The 17568-nt window shown below is 40.7% G+C and overlaps 1 protein-coding gene and 1 pseudogene across 3 annotated transcripts in view; both read right to left on the reverse strand.

Annotated features, from left to right (window-relative positions):
* The window catches only part of NAPB (NSF attachment protein beta), a 65369-nt gene that overhangs the window by 22186 nt on the left and 25615 nt on the right, over positions 1-17568 (reverse strand). For 2 of the 3 annotated variants that reach the window (XM_024559386.4, XM_071221803.1), the window contains exons 2-5: positions 14315-14394; positions 10273-10389; positions 4516-4562; positions 4295-4372 (exon numbers count right to left, since the gene is read on the reverse strand). In XM_024559386.4, coding sequence (XP_024415154.1) covers positions 4295-4372; positions 4516-4562; positions 10273-10389; positions 14315-14394 — 322 coding nt within the window. The remainder of the gene's footprint in view (positions 1-4294; positions 4373-4515; positions 4563-10272; positions 10390-14314; positions 14395-17568) is intronic. The other variant, XM_071221804.1, reaches the window with a different exon arrangement.
* On the reverse strand, positions 4856-8621 carry LOC112303834 (ATPase family gene 2 protein homolog A pseudogene; annotated as a pseudogene).

A 17568-nucleotide genomic window follows, 5' to 3' on the forward strand; every position in this document is an offset into this window, starting at 1 on the left:
TAGCACCAGAAAGGCCCAATCTGCTTGTGGGTATCAGAAGAAGTGACTGAAAGCCTGCAAAGAGCTGAGCAATGGGCATTGTTCCCTCTCAAACCCCTCCTCCACATGCAGCATCACAACACAGTGATGCAGGTTGCCCCACCCTGGTGAACACCTAAGGCTCCGCCCCTTACTACGTAAAAGGTATGCCAAGACAAAAAAAATGGCCCAAATGAAAGAACAGATCAAAGGTCTAGAAAAAAATACAACTAAGTGACAGAGACAGCCATCGTATCAGAGGCACAGTTCAAAACACTGGTAATCAGAATGCTCACAGAATTGGCTGAATATGGTCGCAAATTAGATGAAAAAATGAAGGCTAAGGTAAGTGAAATAAAGGAAAATGTACAGGGAACCAACAGTGATGGGAAGGAAAGTGGGACTCAAATCAATGGTGTGGACCAGAAGGAAGAAAGAAACATTCAACCACAACAGAATGAAGAAACAATTCAAAAAAATGAGGAGAGGCTTAGGAACCTCTGGGACAACTTTAAACGTTCCAACATCTGAATCAGAGGGGTGTCAGAAGGAGAATAGGGAGAGCAAGAAATTGAAAGCGGATTTGAAAAAATAACGAAGGAGAACTTCCCCAATCTGGCAAAGGAAATAGACTTTCAGGAAGTCCAGGAAGCTCAGAGAGTCCCAAAGAAGGTGGACCCAAGGAGGAACACACCAAGGCACATCATTACATTAGCCCAGATCAAAGATAAGGAAAGAATCTTAAAAGCAGCAAGAGGAAAGGAGACAGTTACCTGCAAAGAGTGCCCATAAGCCTGTCAGCTGATTTCTCAGAAGAAACCTTGCAGGCAAGAAGGGGCTGGAAAGAAGTATTCCAAGTCATGAAAGGCAAGGACCTACATCCAAGATTATTCTATGCAGTAAAGCTACCATTTAGAATGGAAGGGCAGATAAAGTGCTTCCCAGATAAGATCAAGTTAAAGGAGTTCATATTCACCAAGCCCATATATGAAATGTTAAAGGGCCTTAGCTAACAAAAGAAGATGTAAAATATGAACAGTAAAATGACAACAAACTCAGTTATTAACAACTATGCCTAAAACAAAAACATAAACTAAGCAAATAACTAGAACAGGAGCAGAATCACAGAAATGGAGATCACATGGAGCGTTATCCACAGAGAAGGGGACAGGGTAGAATGGGAGAAATGATACAGGGAATAAGCATAAATAGGGGTAGGTTAAGAATAGTATAGGAAATGGAGAAGCCAAAAAACTTCTATGTATGGCCCATGGACATGAACTAAGGTTAAGGAATGATGATGGGAGGGGGGTACATGGTGGAGGGGAATAAAAGGGAGAAAAAAATGGCACAACTGTAATAGCATAATCAATAAAATATATTTAAAAAAAAGAAATGAGACATAATTCCTCTGGATCACTTAAAAAAGACCCATCTGCCCTTGCTGGTGTGTTTCAGTGGATTGAGAACCAGCTTGTGAACCAAAAGGTTGTTGGTTCAATTCCCAGTCAAGGCATATGCCTAGGTCGCAGGCTAGGTCCCCAGTTGAGGGCATGTGAGAGGCAATTGATCGATGTTTCTCTCACACACTGTTGTTTCTTTCCCTCAATGTCTCTCTACCTTCCCCTGTCTCTAAAAATAAATAAATAAAGTCTTTTTTTTTTTAAAGTACCCATTTATTATTTGGTTCAGTGTTTTACTTCATGAAGTCAAAGTAGTAATGTTAGTTTATGAAGCTTCACACTTCATTGTTCACTAGCTAAAATCTATGAATGAATCAGAGAACATACAGAGGCAAGTATTAACAGGGAAGAAATTCATTTGTAACAAATCAAATATAAAGTATCTTGTGTAACATTTTTTCAAACTTCAACTTCACATACCACCTACCAAAATCTGGTGAGTCCAACCAGGGACTTGAAGGCAATGATGTTTCTAAAACACAGGATGCCAAACATCAGTGAACATGACAAGCTAACTCTGTTGAGTCATAGCCTTAAATTGTTTTTAAAAGAACATCAATGAAAAAAGATGCCACCTACTGGCCAACTCACAGAATGGCAGGAATACTGTGAATAGTGAGTAATGGGGGGCATTTCAGAAGTTGCCATGGCAAATCATTGTTTTTTTTTTTAAAGAAAGCAAACAACAGTACACCATAAATAATTTGATTTACCTTCAATTTTAAGGAAGCCTGTGTAGTGAAGTGGTTGCCTGAGACCAGGCCCTAGCAGCATAAGTGACACACAGCACTTCAGGCTTCTGCCTCTAGAGTGCTCTTCTGACCACTGTGGACAAGGAGCTGATGCAGTAGCCTCAGCTGGCAAGATGATACACAACTGCTCATCTTCTCAAGACTGAGTCCACCTCAATAAAGGCAGTGAGAAGTGTTGACACTTGGGAGTTTTGAGAACAGTGCCCACAGAAATTGCTCACATGTTGGATGTGGAGAAACAGAAAAGGCAAGTATGCCTGTAGTTTGGAGGAGAACATCAATGTGGGAGAGAGGGCAAGATCAGAATTCAGTCTCAGACATGCTTGGTATGAGACTCAAGTAGACAGTCTGGCAGAAACAGGGACATAGGAATCTAAAGTTGGAAAAGAGGTCTAGGCTGCAGAGAGCTTTGGAAGTCACCGGGATACAGATGATACCTAAGATTGTGATGCTGACTACAGAGAGAGGTACTAAGGGAGCAAGTGCAGACTGAGAGAAGACAGCAACCCAACTCCAGGACACTTCACACTATAGGGTGAGGAGAAGAAAAGGAACAGGTTAAGGAGTCAGGAAGAGCATTCAGTGAGGTTGCCAGAGCACCAGGTAGGGGATGGATTCCAGAAGCCAAGGAAAGAAGTAAAACAAGGAGAGGAAGAGTGACAAATATCCAATGCTGCAGCAGGCACAGGGAGTGTGTGCCATGACCACTGAGATAGGATGCAACTGCAATCTCCCAGCATGCTTAGTGTTCATTAGTCTGACAGTAAATAGAGATGATCTCCAATACTGTTTCTCTTTCTGATTCACACCTGTTGTCTTCCACAGTACTCGGGAGGACAGTTTTACATAAACATTTGTCTTCAGTCTGAGTTGAGGCAGCCTCTGATGTCTGGCAAATGTGTTTTCCTCTCCAGCCCTGCTGGACATCCCCTAATAGTAAGAGGCAGGAGAGTGGGGCCGCTTTTGCCTCAGTTCCACTGGTTCCAACCTGAGTGATCCTAGGCAGCGTAATCATTTTGAGTCCTAGTTTCCACAGCAATAAAGGGACACTAGTGTTATAAAGCTGAAATGTGGTAAAATTCACAGCATGCCATCAAGGACAAAACCTGGAAAACAGTAGATGCTCAATAAGTGTTTCCTCCTTCCTCTTTTCTTCTACTATTCATGCCTTGTTTATTGCATTTCACTGATACTAAATTTTCATCAACATCAAAGCAACATCTTCCACCAGCAAACAGATTAGCACTCACTGAAGGCTTAGATCATGGTTAGCATTTATTAGCAATAAAATATTTTTAAATTAATGTATGTACATTGTTTTAATAGATATAATGCTATTACACACTTAACAGACTTCAGTAACTATTCATTTAACGTTGTCAATAGGTTCTATCATCTTAATGGCATATAATGAAACTAAATTTACCATAGGCCAATTGATATACGGAAGAGTTAAGTTCCTATAATATATCATCTATGTTATAATGGAACAACGTGAAACAAATGATGTTATACAAGGATATGCTGTATAGTCTAAACATAGCTTGTATAGGCACTGGGAAACCAAAAAGTGTGTGACTCACTTTATTTTGATTTTCACTTTATAGTGGTGGGCTGGAACCAAACCCGCAATATCTCTGAGGTATGCCTGTATAAACTACTGTTCAGAAAGCCAGAATTAAGAGAAGCAGACACATGGCTAAGTTGGTGTTCACCTACCTTCTTCCCCAGGGTCAAGGCCTGAAGATCAGGGTATGCAAATGCCCACAGTATTTAAGCTTCCTTCACAGGGTCACAGAGGCCTCCCCAAAAGAGAGAGTCTCCTGACATGAATCACATGAGCAGAAATAACAAGTAAATCTTCACTAGTTCTCATCTTAGACACTGACTCTGGGAAAACAGCCCATCTATTCCTTAGCTACCATGTCCCTAAAACTTCCACATGAAGCCATGTATGATTTATTACTTTACTCCACTCCACACCACTGGAAGAGAGAAGGGTCCCTGGAGTCAACTACCTGCTTCACACCAAGTTCATGAGGAAGTGAATCCACTGCTTACCTTCTCAATGTCTACAAGTTCAGTCTCATAAATCTCAGCAATGGTAATGTGGTGTTTAGCTGCGATTGTAAACCTTCCCTGGGGGGAAACAAAAAACACAGTCACCTTACTGTTTTGCCTATTTTAATGCCAACCCATTGAGAAGCAAGAAAAAAAGAATACAACTCTAAATCATTTCAAGGAGTCCACCCCACAGCCACTCAAGCAAGGCAATGTCTTACCATGTCTGTGTAAATGTCGATGGCTGCATTTAAGCAGTTGATAGCCTCTGAAGCGTAGGCATTTAAGAAAAACAATGAAAAATCCATTCAGTCACAGAGGGTTCAGGTGAGCCTATCTTTCTGGCTGCTACTAGAATATTAAGGGGGTCCCATCTGGGGCAGAGAGTGGGCAGGTTGGTTAGTGAGAAGCAAACACGAATCAAACACAAATCCAGACCTCCTCACCATGCTCTCTACACAGCAGCTGCAGTGCAACTTAGGGAACTGGAGCTAGAGTGGCATTGGATCAGGTACTCTTAACCTAAGAGTGAGGACTCCACCCAAGGGATACACTGCATTATAAAGAAAACAAATGCGGGTTGTCAACAACAATGATCATCTACATCAGCTATAACACAAATGTAAGTGAATCCTTCAGTGACATCATGTATATATATTCATTTTGGAAGATAATACTTTACAAGAAAGATGACTTAATAGGCTACTGTTCATGCAGCCAAACCAGAAAGACTGAAATCCTCGTGCAGACAGCTTTTAAATGAAGTCAACATTTTGTACAATGTTAAAGATGCTAAAGTTTGGTGTGCTAACATATACACAAAAGGAAGAAAAATCTAATAAATAACAGTGTTAATAAAGTGTATCAATCTTTTTTTTTTTACCTTTTAACTGAAAACTTTATTGGTGACCTGAAAACGTGTACAAGTTAAAACATGAATACTTCATATGGGTTACTTACAGCATTTAAATTTTGTAAGAATACATTGTAAGAAATGACTCAATTCTTTTTTCTTTTCACCAAAAGTAAAGGTAAACATGGCTACAGCAAAAATGCAGGCATGAATTATGATGAAAACCAACACGTATTTGGAAACCAGGCCACATAAGCTTGGCTGATGCATTAGGCCATTTCACTGGCCTTCAAAAATAAAGCTTTGTAAATACTTTCCACCACACATTCATCCACATGCATCATATATGTTCTTGTATAAAATTGATGCCACAGGGTTGGCATTTAGGGACACACTGAAATGGATTCTGAGGTAAGGAAAGCATTTCATTGGATGAAGGAACCAGGTCCAAAATAAAAAAGCTGGAAGTTTGCATTTTAAAACTGAACACACATTTCCAGGTAAAACAGATTAAACTCCTGTCCAGAGATTTTCATGGACATTTTCATTGTATCCACAGAATTTAAAATGTCTACAAGAGCTGCAGGCCCTTAATTAACACACTTGACATTTTGCTTCTTAAAGGTTTAACATTCTCCACAAAAAAACTTCAAAACAAAACCAGTTTTCTCTAGGAAGCATTTCCATACTCAAGAATATGCATGATTATAGAGGGTGTGAAGCCCACTCTTCTCCTGATAGTCTTCATAGAAGCGTCTCAGGGACTCGGGAATCTGGGGCATCACAGTGCTCAGGGCCTGAGTGAAATGTCTTCTCCTAATGCACTTGGCTTTCATGTCTTCTTCCAGAGCCAGCGGGGTGGCCTCTCTGCAGATGGCTATGACCTCTGTTCCTGAGTATGTGTCCATTTGGAGGACGAGTTCATTCAGATCAACGTCTTGATGGGCATAGAGTCAAAGTGCAGGTTAAAGATTTCTCTCCTTGTGGTTGCATCTGGTAAAGGCACATAGATGATTCTATTGATTCTTCCAGGCCACATCAATGCCTTTTCTATCCTATCTGGGCAGTTAGTATCAGCCAAAACCGTCATGTGCTATAACTGCTTGATGCCATCCATTTCTGTGAGGAGCTTAGCCAGAACACGGTCAGCTACATTCCCAGCACCTGAAGAGCTGCCCATTTCAATTGCTAAGGCGTCCAATTCATCGAAGAAAACAATGGAAGGAGCCACCACTCTTGCTTTGCGGAAGATCTCTCTAACAGCTCTTTCAGATTCACCAACATACTTATTCATTAATTCAGGCCCCTTTATGGCTAGGAAATTCAGTCCATTTTCATTGGTCAAAGCTTTGGAGATCATTGTTTTAGAGCATCCAGGCCGCCTGTAGGGAAGACCTCCCTTAGGTGGCTGAACACACGTTTGGGTGAAGGACTCTGGGTGCTTCAAGGGCCATTCCACAGCCTGTTTCAGTTTCAGTTTGATATCTCCAGTCCTCCTATATCTGACCAGGATACATTTGGAACACCAACTGCTACCTCCCTCATGGCACTGGGCCTGACTTCATTCATCACCTGCAAGAAATCATTCAGCGTGATCTTCACCAACCCAGCCACCTTGCTGTCAGGGAGGTTGGGCTGTTTCTTCAGGACTCTCTGCAAGGCACAGAGACCTGATTGGTTACACAAGACTTTCAGGTCTGCTCCAACGTATCCATGAGCACTGTTTGCCATCTGTAGCAGCTCAGCTTCAGTGAAGACATGGGGCCCCTTTTGAAGTACTTTCTGAAGGATACTGAGCAGGTCCTGAGTGTTAGGAACTCCAATCTCAATCTCCTTTATCAAATAGCCCAGGTCAGCAGAGTGCAGCATCCAAAGCATGCAGGCAATTTGTGGCCCCAATGACTAACACCTGTCCTTCACTTCCTTCTGAATCAATACCATCCATCAGTGTTAGGAGAGAAGCTACAACTCTTTTTACCACTTCATTCTGAGTTCCTTCTCTTTTTGGGCAAAATGCATCCAGCTCATCAATAAAAATTGATAGGTGCCGCAGAGTGGCTTCAGCAAATATCTGATGTAATCTTGCTTCGGTCTCCCCATAGAATTGGCTCACAATTTCAGAACCATTTATCACAGACACATAGGCCCCAACCTCATGGGCGATGGCCCTGGCAATCATAGTCTTTCTATGATTGGGGGGCGGGGGGAATGGGGGTATAATAGCACTCCTCTAGGTGGTGGGATTCTGTAACTCTTGAGAAGTTCAAGCTTCGTGAGAGGAAGTTCATTTCTCTAATTGCTTTCAGCTGACCATTTAAGCCTCCTATCATGTCATAAGTTACTTTGAATTGGTTCTCTTGCTCCTTTAAATTTCTATGAATTTTTATAGAATTGACTCTGGTTGTTGTAGAAATGAAATAAAACGTATCAGTGTTGCACTGTGCTCCCAGACTGTTTGACTTTGGCACGCTCTCTTCATTGGCAAGGTCCTTGTTTCCTTCTCCGGCAGATGCAAAGTGACATTCAGGGGCTGTGACTTCTTCGAGCCCAAGCCCACTGCTGCCACCAGGACTTTGTGTGGCATCCAACAGAGTGTCACCAGCTTTACTTTTCTTTCTGTTATCTCCTGGTTTGCAGGGAATACTGCCTGACGGTGGGACCTGGTGCTCGTCCAGACCCAGCTAGCTTAGGTGTAAGGGCTGATCCAGGGCACTGGCTTCAGTGCAGGCCTGTTCAGAGGCCGCTCCCTGGGTGTTAGTGTCAGAGCTGCTCTGCAGTCATTGCAATACCATCCTGTCTGCCCCTTTCACCTGCAGCACTTGCAACTTGCATGGTCGTCTGTAGAATGTAATGTACAGGAAGTTGCCTGGTAAAACAATCTTGCCATCTAGTTTTCTCAGAAGACAACAGACCAGTTGTTCTTCACTGATATCCACATTTTTGTCACTGAGTGCCACGTCCATCTCCTCGGCCTGCAGCACAGCGCCCAGCAGAGGCTGGACGTGGATGGCGCTGCCAACTTGGACACCCACATTCTTCTGGGCTATTTCACTCAGGCCAACCTTGCCTCCAGGAAACCTGGACAAAGGCCAGGCAGTATAGACCCCTTGTTTTCCATGTAAACTGGTAAGCAGCACTGGTCGACCTATACATGTATTTGCAGACTTCACGGTGCTGAGTCCAAGTTGAACAAGGGAATTCTGGAACTTTTTAGGAATTTTGTCATCCTTTTCTAAGAAGTTGATCACCACCAGAGTCTCGGTTGGTGCTGCGAAACCAGCTTTGGCACAAGCCTCAGAGGCCCCTGCACGGGAGTGAGCCCCAGTGGGTGAGGCCGAACCACTACTGGAGCTCCAGTTGAACCCTTTTCTGTTCTTCTTGGAAGACATGATCAGAAGGCAGCCTGGAAGTTGAAGCCTTAATCTTCTAAAACAATAAGTCAACACACCATCACAAAATGGTGGTGTTTTTAATTCTGGCATTTGTTTGACAGTCCCACGTTTATTGCTTCTGGAAAAGAGGCAGCAGAATAAAAAGGCATAGAAAGTTGATTAACAAAAAATAGCCCTGGCAGCTGTGGCTCAGTGGATTGAGAGCCGTCCTTTGAAGCAAAGGGTGGCCAGTTTTATTCCTAATCAGTGCACATGCCTGGGTAGGGTGCCAGGTCCCCAGCAGGGGGCACAGGAAAGGCAACCACACACTGATGTTTCTCTCCCTCTCTTTCTCCTTTCCCTTCCCCTAATCTTTAAAAAATAAAGTAGTACCTCTTCAAAAAACAAAAACAAAAAGCAATTTCCTACTAAACTATGTAAGAAACGTGGAGTCATTGTCACACCTTGAAAAATACAAAAAGAGAAAAATAAGTTACCTATAATCCCACTCAAACTCACTCTTAGTATTTGATGTGCTTTGCCTTCTAGTGTTTTCAGATGCATTTCTATGTGCACAGACTTTATTATAAATTTGAGATCTCAATTCTCATGTGGTTCTTTAGTTACCATGTGAACATTTCCAGGTCACTAAAGATTCTCTGAAACAAGGGATTGTAATGACTGCATCATATTCTACAATACCGATGCATTAAAACTATTCTCATCTTTTACTCATTTAGGCTTTGTTCATTTTTTCTCTTTTAGACATAAATTGTGATCAATCTCTATACAAAAGACCTTGAAAATACCTTATGATATAGTCATAAAATATGGAATTTCTATGTTAAAATGGACTGCTAAATGAAAAAAATAGAACTCCATAGCTATGAGTGCATGTGTGGAAAGAAATTAATGCTTTTAATTGCTAAGTGTGCACTCCTATAACTAAAAGAGAAGTAATATTTATAAAACTTTACCACTTTAAGTACCCAACTTCATTCTTTCCTTAAACCAAATACTTTGAAAAGCACTTTAAAAAGTTAGATGACTATTATGTGTAAGTTGATTTTAACCATCAGATATTACCATCTCCCATTAACTGGCCCTTAAAACTCACTAGGTATTTAGGAGTGAGGGACTATAGGAGTTTCTTTTAATAAGCAATATACATACATATTCATAAAATTAGGATATAAGAAATATTAAATAAAATTAAAGCTAATTTCCAAAAAATTCTCCAAAATGCCACAGAAAGCTTAAGAAAATGATGTTAAGCAGATAAACAGGATAAATTTAACATATCTTGTCATTAAACTTCCACATGATTAAATAAAAATTTCTAAAGTTACCAAAATCTCTATACTATAAAGTACAAAAATTTATTTTTACCAAGGCTCAAAAAGCCCAGCCGTATAACCTGTGAAAAGGTCACCAACATCAGCCCTAGACCAGTGATTTTCAATCTTTTTCATCTCATGGCACACATAAATTTATTACTAAAATTCTGTGGTACACCAAAAGATATATTTTTTGCCAAGCTGACAAAAAAAGTTATAATTTGATTCATGCACAACGGACAGCTATTGTTGTGTTGGTTGCTATTATTTTTTTCATTGACAATCTAAGGGAAAAGTAGTTACTGTGTGTCCCTGACTAAATAGGGTCAGTTATCACGTTTTAAAAATTCTTGTGGCATACCAGCATGCCACGGCACACTGGTTGAAAATCACTGTCTAGACAGAGGTGTGTCTTACCTTGAGGGTCTGCCTTTTTGTAAGCATTCCCAGCATCCACAAAACTGGTAGCAGAATCATGTTTGCTCTGAAGCTGCATATGGAGCTTGGCTGCCTGACAAAATGCATTTCCTGCAGCTGAGGAAGATAAAGTACTACAATTAAACAGAGAGGCACAAGTATCCCCACAGAACAGCCCATGCCCTAAGCTGAAGTTCCTAGAAAGTTCCATTCCACTGAAAAGAAGCACTCCAGTCAGAACCATATGAAAATGTGATCTAGTACATCTTAGGTGTATATAAAAATAACCAGAATCAGTCAAACAGTGATAAAAGCTTCTCTCAACCACAGAGGACCTCCCAAGTGGCCCCTGAGCAATAAGCCTCCATTCAATAGCAACAGCCTAATCCTAGGCTGTTCAAATCTGTTCTACAGAGTATACTGAACAATGACTGGCAGATTTAAGCTAATAATGTTTAAACAAAGGTAAACTACTGAGATCATTTATTTGATCATCTTTCTATCTTATGGTGTCCCCTGGACTTAGTTGTGATTGAAGAAAACTGCTAATGAAGGCTTCATGGACAAAAGTTTCTCAAAGAGTGATAAAAAGGCCTACAATTATGAAATTCAGTTTTTTCTTAAGTTTATGACACAACATAACTGTAATTTATAAGCGGTTTAATCTGTCTGTATCCCACTTAGTCTGAAAACTCATACTACTTCCCTGCAGAATCACAGATGGATTTGGTGATGGGGTGCTGCCCATGTCTTTTTTGGGATATAGCACAATGTGAAAGATTTGTGCACTAAATTTTTTTCAGAAAAGGTTCTGGATCAGGGACTATGAATTTTGGAGTGGCAAAAAAGAATGAAGGAAGGAATCCCTAACAGAGAAGTCACAGGAACAAGGAACACTTGAAGGCAAGAAAGGGCTGAAACCAAGCCAAAGAGAAGCCCATGCTTGCCTGTGGGAGGAGGAATCAAAGTGCAGGGACAGCGAAAATCAAGGCTGATGACGTTGACAGGTCAGTTCAGGGAAGTTAAATGTTAACATGAGAAACCTGGGCAAGGATGAATCTACTTCAACATGAAGTTCTCAGTTCAGAGAGAGCACAGCACCATGGCTGTGCCTCAGAAAAATGAGTACCAGAGACTGGGAAGCACAAAGGCCTATGGAGACACAGCTCAGTAAGATCTGGAATAGGGAAGTCAGTACCAACAGGAAAGGAGAGGAAGGAATTTGCTCCACTGGAAAAAGAAAAATTAAGAATATTATGGAACCTTTTGGTCTTAAAAAAATACGTTTCAAAAATATACAGACTATAGTGTCAGATGCCTAAGTACCCACTGCTGGTATTAAATGTTTACTTTAAATTCCTTTTAAAGAGATAAACCATTCATTTCCATTAAAGCTTCACCTGCTGTCCATTGTCCCAACCCCTTTTCCAGAGGTAACCACATAATTCCCACTACGAGTTTCTGGACTTTCACTTGAGGGAAAAGAGGTAGTACAAACTCCCTAGTCATCCTGCCCAGGTTTAACTCTTGTTCTGTACAAGACAGAAAGAATGCCCAGGCAGTTTTGAAAATATTTAACCACCAGCATGAACAGAGAACCCCTGCCCATCTGGCTCTAACCCTTTCACTGGTGAATCATGAGGCTGGAGTTCTCAGAGGAAGGGCCAATGCCACTTCATTGGTAGTGGGCAGGCACCTGAAGTACTTGGGGCAGCAGCTAACTTGTAAATGGCAGTTCAGGTATATATCAACTAAATGGAAGCTTTGATGGATTCCGCCTTGGAAGAGTAGAGTGATAACTTGGATCTCCTAAGTAAAGTGCCTAGAATAGACGGGCTCCAGTTACACATCATTATTATTATTACAGGCAAATCTACCAATAGCAGTGGTTTGGCATGTTTAAACGTTATCATTTCCTTTAAAACTTATATCTTTTCTCTCCCACCAGTAATTTCATTTCTGCAGTTTATCTATATTGACCAATTATGGTCCAGCCTTTCCCCACGGAGTACAATACCACAACATCCAGACTCTCGAGGGCAATATTTCCCCAGACAATATTAAGTGCTTTGATTTTATAGTTTCATGCTCCTACCTCCCAAAACTAGTTGCTGGCTCACTTATTCACAGAACACTCATTCCAATCACTGCTAACAAATACCAGCCTGATTTCTCCAAACTTAAAAGTGTCTTTAAAGAAGCATATAGTAAAGTCATACAACTTCTCAAGTTAAATTTCTTCACCTGTAAAATTGGTCTAATACCTGCCAGGATTATCTCTTAAAAGCTCAGTATCAAACAAACTAGCTTAATCTTTATAAAAGAACTTTAAGACTATAAAGATACAGTGGTATTAGGATCACCACCGCTGCAACACAGAAATAATTCCACAGAATCTAATATTTATTCATTTACTACACAAATATCGTCAGCATGTACCATGTTGCAGGCACCAGTCCAGGCCCTGAAGGTATAGCAGAGATGAAACACAGAAACATCCTCACCTTTTATGGTTTACATCCTAGTGATGGGACAGTACATAATAAAAACACACACACAATATAAATTAGTAAACATTGTTCACTCATTTTTGCTAGATGGTGATAAGGGCATTGGAGAAAAGGGAAGGGGACTTCCAGGAAAAAGAAGATTGCTATCTTTAAAAGGGGTGGCCAGGGAAGACCCGAGAAGACAACATTTGAAGGGGATAAAGTAAACAGAATCAGCCACACTCTATTTTCAGGAAGAGAGTGAAGAAAGGCTTTGAGAAGGGAGCCAGGTGAATGAGGGGAGTGGGTAGATAAGGTCAGAGACAGGAAAAGACAGGGATCAAGGTTCAGGTAGATCCTGAAAGGCCATTGTTAAGGACTTTAGCTCTTATTTAAAATGACATAAGCTGACTTATGGAATTTCCTTAGTGTTAGAACATCTGATTACCAGGTAAAAGAAATAACTGATCTTTTTAGATAAGATCACTTTTCACCTCTGATTACAAGACCTGAACAAAACCTGTGAATGCTGGAATAATACTTTTTTTCTCCATTTTTTTTTTTTTTTTTGCGGTACATTATAATTCAGGTGTAAGTACATTCTCAAAACATATAACATAACCTTATAAAGCTAAACTTCTAAAAAAAAAAATTAGAGCCAGAAAAGACCTTTCAGATTTATCTAGCTCAACAGCATTTTCTTCACTGAAATGATTTTAGAGAGCTAGCTTTAAAAGCAAATGAGTAAATCAAAACATTATACACCTTAAACTTACACAACATTTTGTGTCTATTATATCTGAAAGCTGGAGGAGGGGAGCAAATGAGGAAACAACCCTGGAGAGGCCAAGGACCCCCTTCTTAGCAGGTATAAGCCAGGGCCAGAGACCATGTCCCTGTGAAGGCCACCTCCATTTCACTACAGAAATACCCTACCATGACAAACCCCTTTTTCTAGGGGTGGGGATAAACTTGGTTCTCTATCAGCGATAGAGGGAGACATCCCCTCTCAGACCAATAAAAACAATAATTCTGTTCATTTTTTATGTGTAATTTCACTAGGTAGAAAGTATTACTTTAAAAAATGGCAATAAGTCTTTTGGGATTTATATAAACAACACTCCCATCGTCATATTTCTCAGTGAAACCACAATCAGTTATCACAGAGCTGTTCTCAGAGTAAGAAACATAAGTTCTCTACTAATGTTTAGGTAAAGAAAAGCAAGCATTTTATTCATCCTACTTGTTTTCACTGAGTTTTACTACAACTTCAATCTTTATGGCAACAGATTTACTGGAGCACATTAGTAAGAAGCAAAAATTACTCTTGTGTATGAAGTGGTTTATAGAAATTAAAAGAGATACAGTCCTTATGTTTCATGTCAGTATTTCAACTTCACTAAATCAAAGTCCTTTAAATCCCAGTTCATGGTGGCCACACCAGTTATTCAGCACTGACACCTGGCTCTCTAAGGAGACAGCAGTCATTTCCTCCTTCAAAATAATTTTAGTTATCTGCCTGAAAAGCAAACAAACAAAAACTGTATACATACCACTCCAATTTTTAGCCATCTTGAACATATTTGCAGCTCTGGTATACATTTCACAAGCCTCTTCTATTCTTGTGTTTCCTCTGAGAAAAGTTTAAAAATGGAATTAAGTTTTACTATAACAATCATCCATGTCCCTTAAACAATAATTATCTAATTAGCACATATAATACTATAGGCCAGACAAGCGGTACAGAATCTTAACAGCTGCTTAAAGGGGATATTCTTATTCCTGTTTTCCAGATGAGGAAACTAAGGCATACAAAAGTAAAGTAACTAGCCAAGGTCACATAGCAAAGATACCACAGAACTGAGATTCAAATACTGATCTGGCTGACCCTAGATCTTTACTCTTAACCAGAGTCATCTCCATGAATGAAAACTTAAATATATGTCAATCTGAGAAATTAGAACTACATTTTTCAAAGGAGATAAAAATTGGAAGGATAAAGACATCTTTACCATGTTAACTTCCAAGAGTTTAGCACCATGCTTATTCAGACTTAAAAATAAAAACAAAACCTAAAGCCAGAGCATATAAGAAAGTGCCACACAGTGCTATGGCTATATTATCTGTCAGCTGTGTGATAGGGAACACACCCTTCCCCAGTTTAGAAGGGGCTATACATTCCAGCCACTCATCCCGTGTGGAAATACAACCTAAGAGGAAGCAACTCCACTGTTGCTTTCAAAACATACACTTTTGGAAAGTTCTTCAGCAGCTGATTCCATCGAGGAACAGTTTTAGTTGCTTAGAAATTTGTTTTTACATAAAAGCCAAAAATAATTCTCTATAATTTCCACCTGTTTTCAAAGTCAAACTTGTTTTCATTAAGCTAAGGCCCTTCTATTAAAGATGTTTCTGTATCATGTCTATCTATATTATGAACACAGAATAACCACAAGAAAACCACAACACAGCAGACTATTAACTGTGCAATACACATAATGACTAACTGAGAGTGAAGTAGAGACATAATAACCAAGTGACAGGTGAGGTCAAGGCTGACAAGAGTGGCCATGATACAAACATGAATGAGGGCATTACATAGGCCACAAACTCAAACAGGCTTCCAACTCCAACTTAGAAGCATGCCGCTCAGTCAATATACTCCTAGTGCAGAGGAACTGATAGGGCCAGGTGTGACTTATACCTTAGGCAACAGTAACTAATGTCTGACTCTAGGTTAGTTCTTTAGTTCTTTGGGTCTCTTGTTTTTGCCTGTGTACTGAGGATATTATCTATACCTTTGGGTTATTATGAAGATCAAAAGAAATACTTGACCAAGAGTATGTACTTAATCAGGATGATCATTATAATTGGATTCACATATTAAAGGCATAAAATTCATTCAGGATGTTTGTATATCATGTCTAATAGGGACTTGTATCTAGAATATGTAAGAAACTTGTACAATTCAATAATAAAAAGACTAAAAAAGCCTTTAAAGAAATAAGTAAAGGATCAACGCTGACATTTCTCCAAAGAAGATATACAAATAGCCAATAACATATAAGAAGATGCTCAACATTATTAATCATCAGGGAAATGCAAATTAAAGCCACAAATGAGGTACCACTTCGTTCCCACTAGGATGACTAGAATCAAAAGACGGATAACAACAAGTTATAGTACAGATGTGGAGAAATTAGAAACCTTACTTATTAATTATAGAAGATGGCGGCAAGATAGGTGGGAACAGAGTCCACTTCCCCTCAGCACCAGTGAAACACCTAGCTGATCTGAGGAACACAGTGAACAGCCAATGGTATTCCAGCATATATGAGGATCAGAAACCAAAAATTGTACAAGACATTGAAAAATCTTCTTAAGAAATCTTAAGAAGAGTGCTTAAGGACAATAAGGTCCCTGGGACCAGTGCGGGGACCAGGGCTGCTGAAGCCCCAAGCCAGGGCAGCAGGGTCTGCTGCAAGATCCTTGGGAGAGAGCCAGGCTGGGCTGTGTGAGAGGCCAGGTACTTGTTTGGACCCAGGGGTTAGGGGGGTAGGTCTTGAATAGGAGGAATTTCTCGAAAAGAAAAAGAAAATAGAGGCACTCAGCGGCTGTTTAGAGAATTCTCTGCAGCAGCCATGGCTTCTTGCGCCCCCACTCCCTCAACCCCTGGACAATGAACACCGGATAAGCAGCCTCAGCACACACCTGAAGCCCAGCTTGGTGCATGCCCAGATCAGTGGCCTGGGTGCCCACACCTGCAACCCCGGGTGGGAGCGCACCCTGCTCAATGGCTGGGCTGCCCAGGTGCACATGTCCAAGGCCCCCTGATGGTGCACACCCCGATGAACAGCCTGGCTGCCCGCAGACCACCATGCCTGAAGCACCGGGGACTGAACACCTCCCACCTAGCACCTGCACACAGAGCCACTCGATCTCTAGGAGGAAGGCAGAATGCCCAGCAGAGGGGAGCTACAGGGCTAGGGGAGACTGCAGTCCCTGGAAAGAGATGACTCAGTAGGGGGCTGAACTACTCTGAAGGAACACTGAGAGCCCCTAGCATCTAGGACAGCAAAGAGCACGAAGGTGGAGTGTGAGTTGCCCCTGATTGGTGCACCTCAAGGACAACACAACTGGTGGACTAAAGGCCTAGGGAGAGGAGCAGAAGGACCCTGAGGAACTGGACTGGAGGCTGGACAACAGCGAAGAGTGTGGCTCAGGAAGGGAGAAAAGTGAAACCAATCCCTCCACCCACACTCTCCCGTTTCACAGACAGGAAGACCAGCAGAACTAACCTGACTGGTTTAATTAATTAATTTATTTTTATTCAGTTACCTGACTGGTTTAAAGCCAGCAGAAGACTTTATTTATTTTTTTTAATTCCTTCTTCCTTTCTGTCCTTCTTTCTTTTTTTATTCCTTCTTCCTCCCTTCCTTTACTTTTTTATTCCTTCTTCCCGCCTTCTTTTATTTATTTTAATTTTTGTTAAAATTCCTTCTTCTCTTCTTTCCTCCAATCTTTTTTTTATTCCTTCTTCCTTCCTTCCTTTCCTTTTCTATTCCTTTTTCCTTCCTTCCCTTTTTCTTTTTTTTCTTTTTCTCCTTTTCCCACAGGTGAGACAATAAAACCTGGAGCTGTGAAAAGACCAGAGTTAGACCCAAACAGGGGTCATCCTAATAACCAAGACAGTGAGACAAATTTCACTTTGCTACTCCAGAGAACTTGCAAGGTGGGAGTGGTGAACACCAGTATACCTGCTGGAAGAGGAAACCCACCAAAAAAGGAACTACCAAAAGATAACAAC

Source organism: Desmodus rotundus, chromosome 6, assembly GCF_022682495.2.
Source record: "Desmodus rotundus isolate HL8 chromosome 6, HLdesRot8A.1, whole genome shotgun sequence".
In the NCBI taxonomy this organism is placed as follows: Eukaryota; Metazoa; Chordata; class Mammalia; order Chiroptera; family Phyllostomidae; genus Desmodus; species Desmodus rotundus.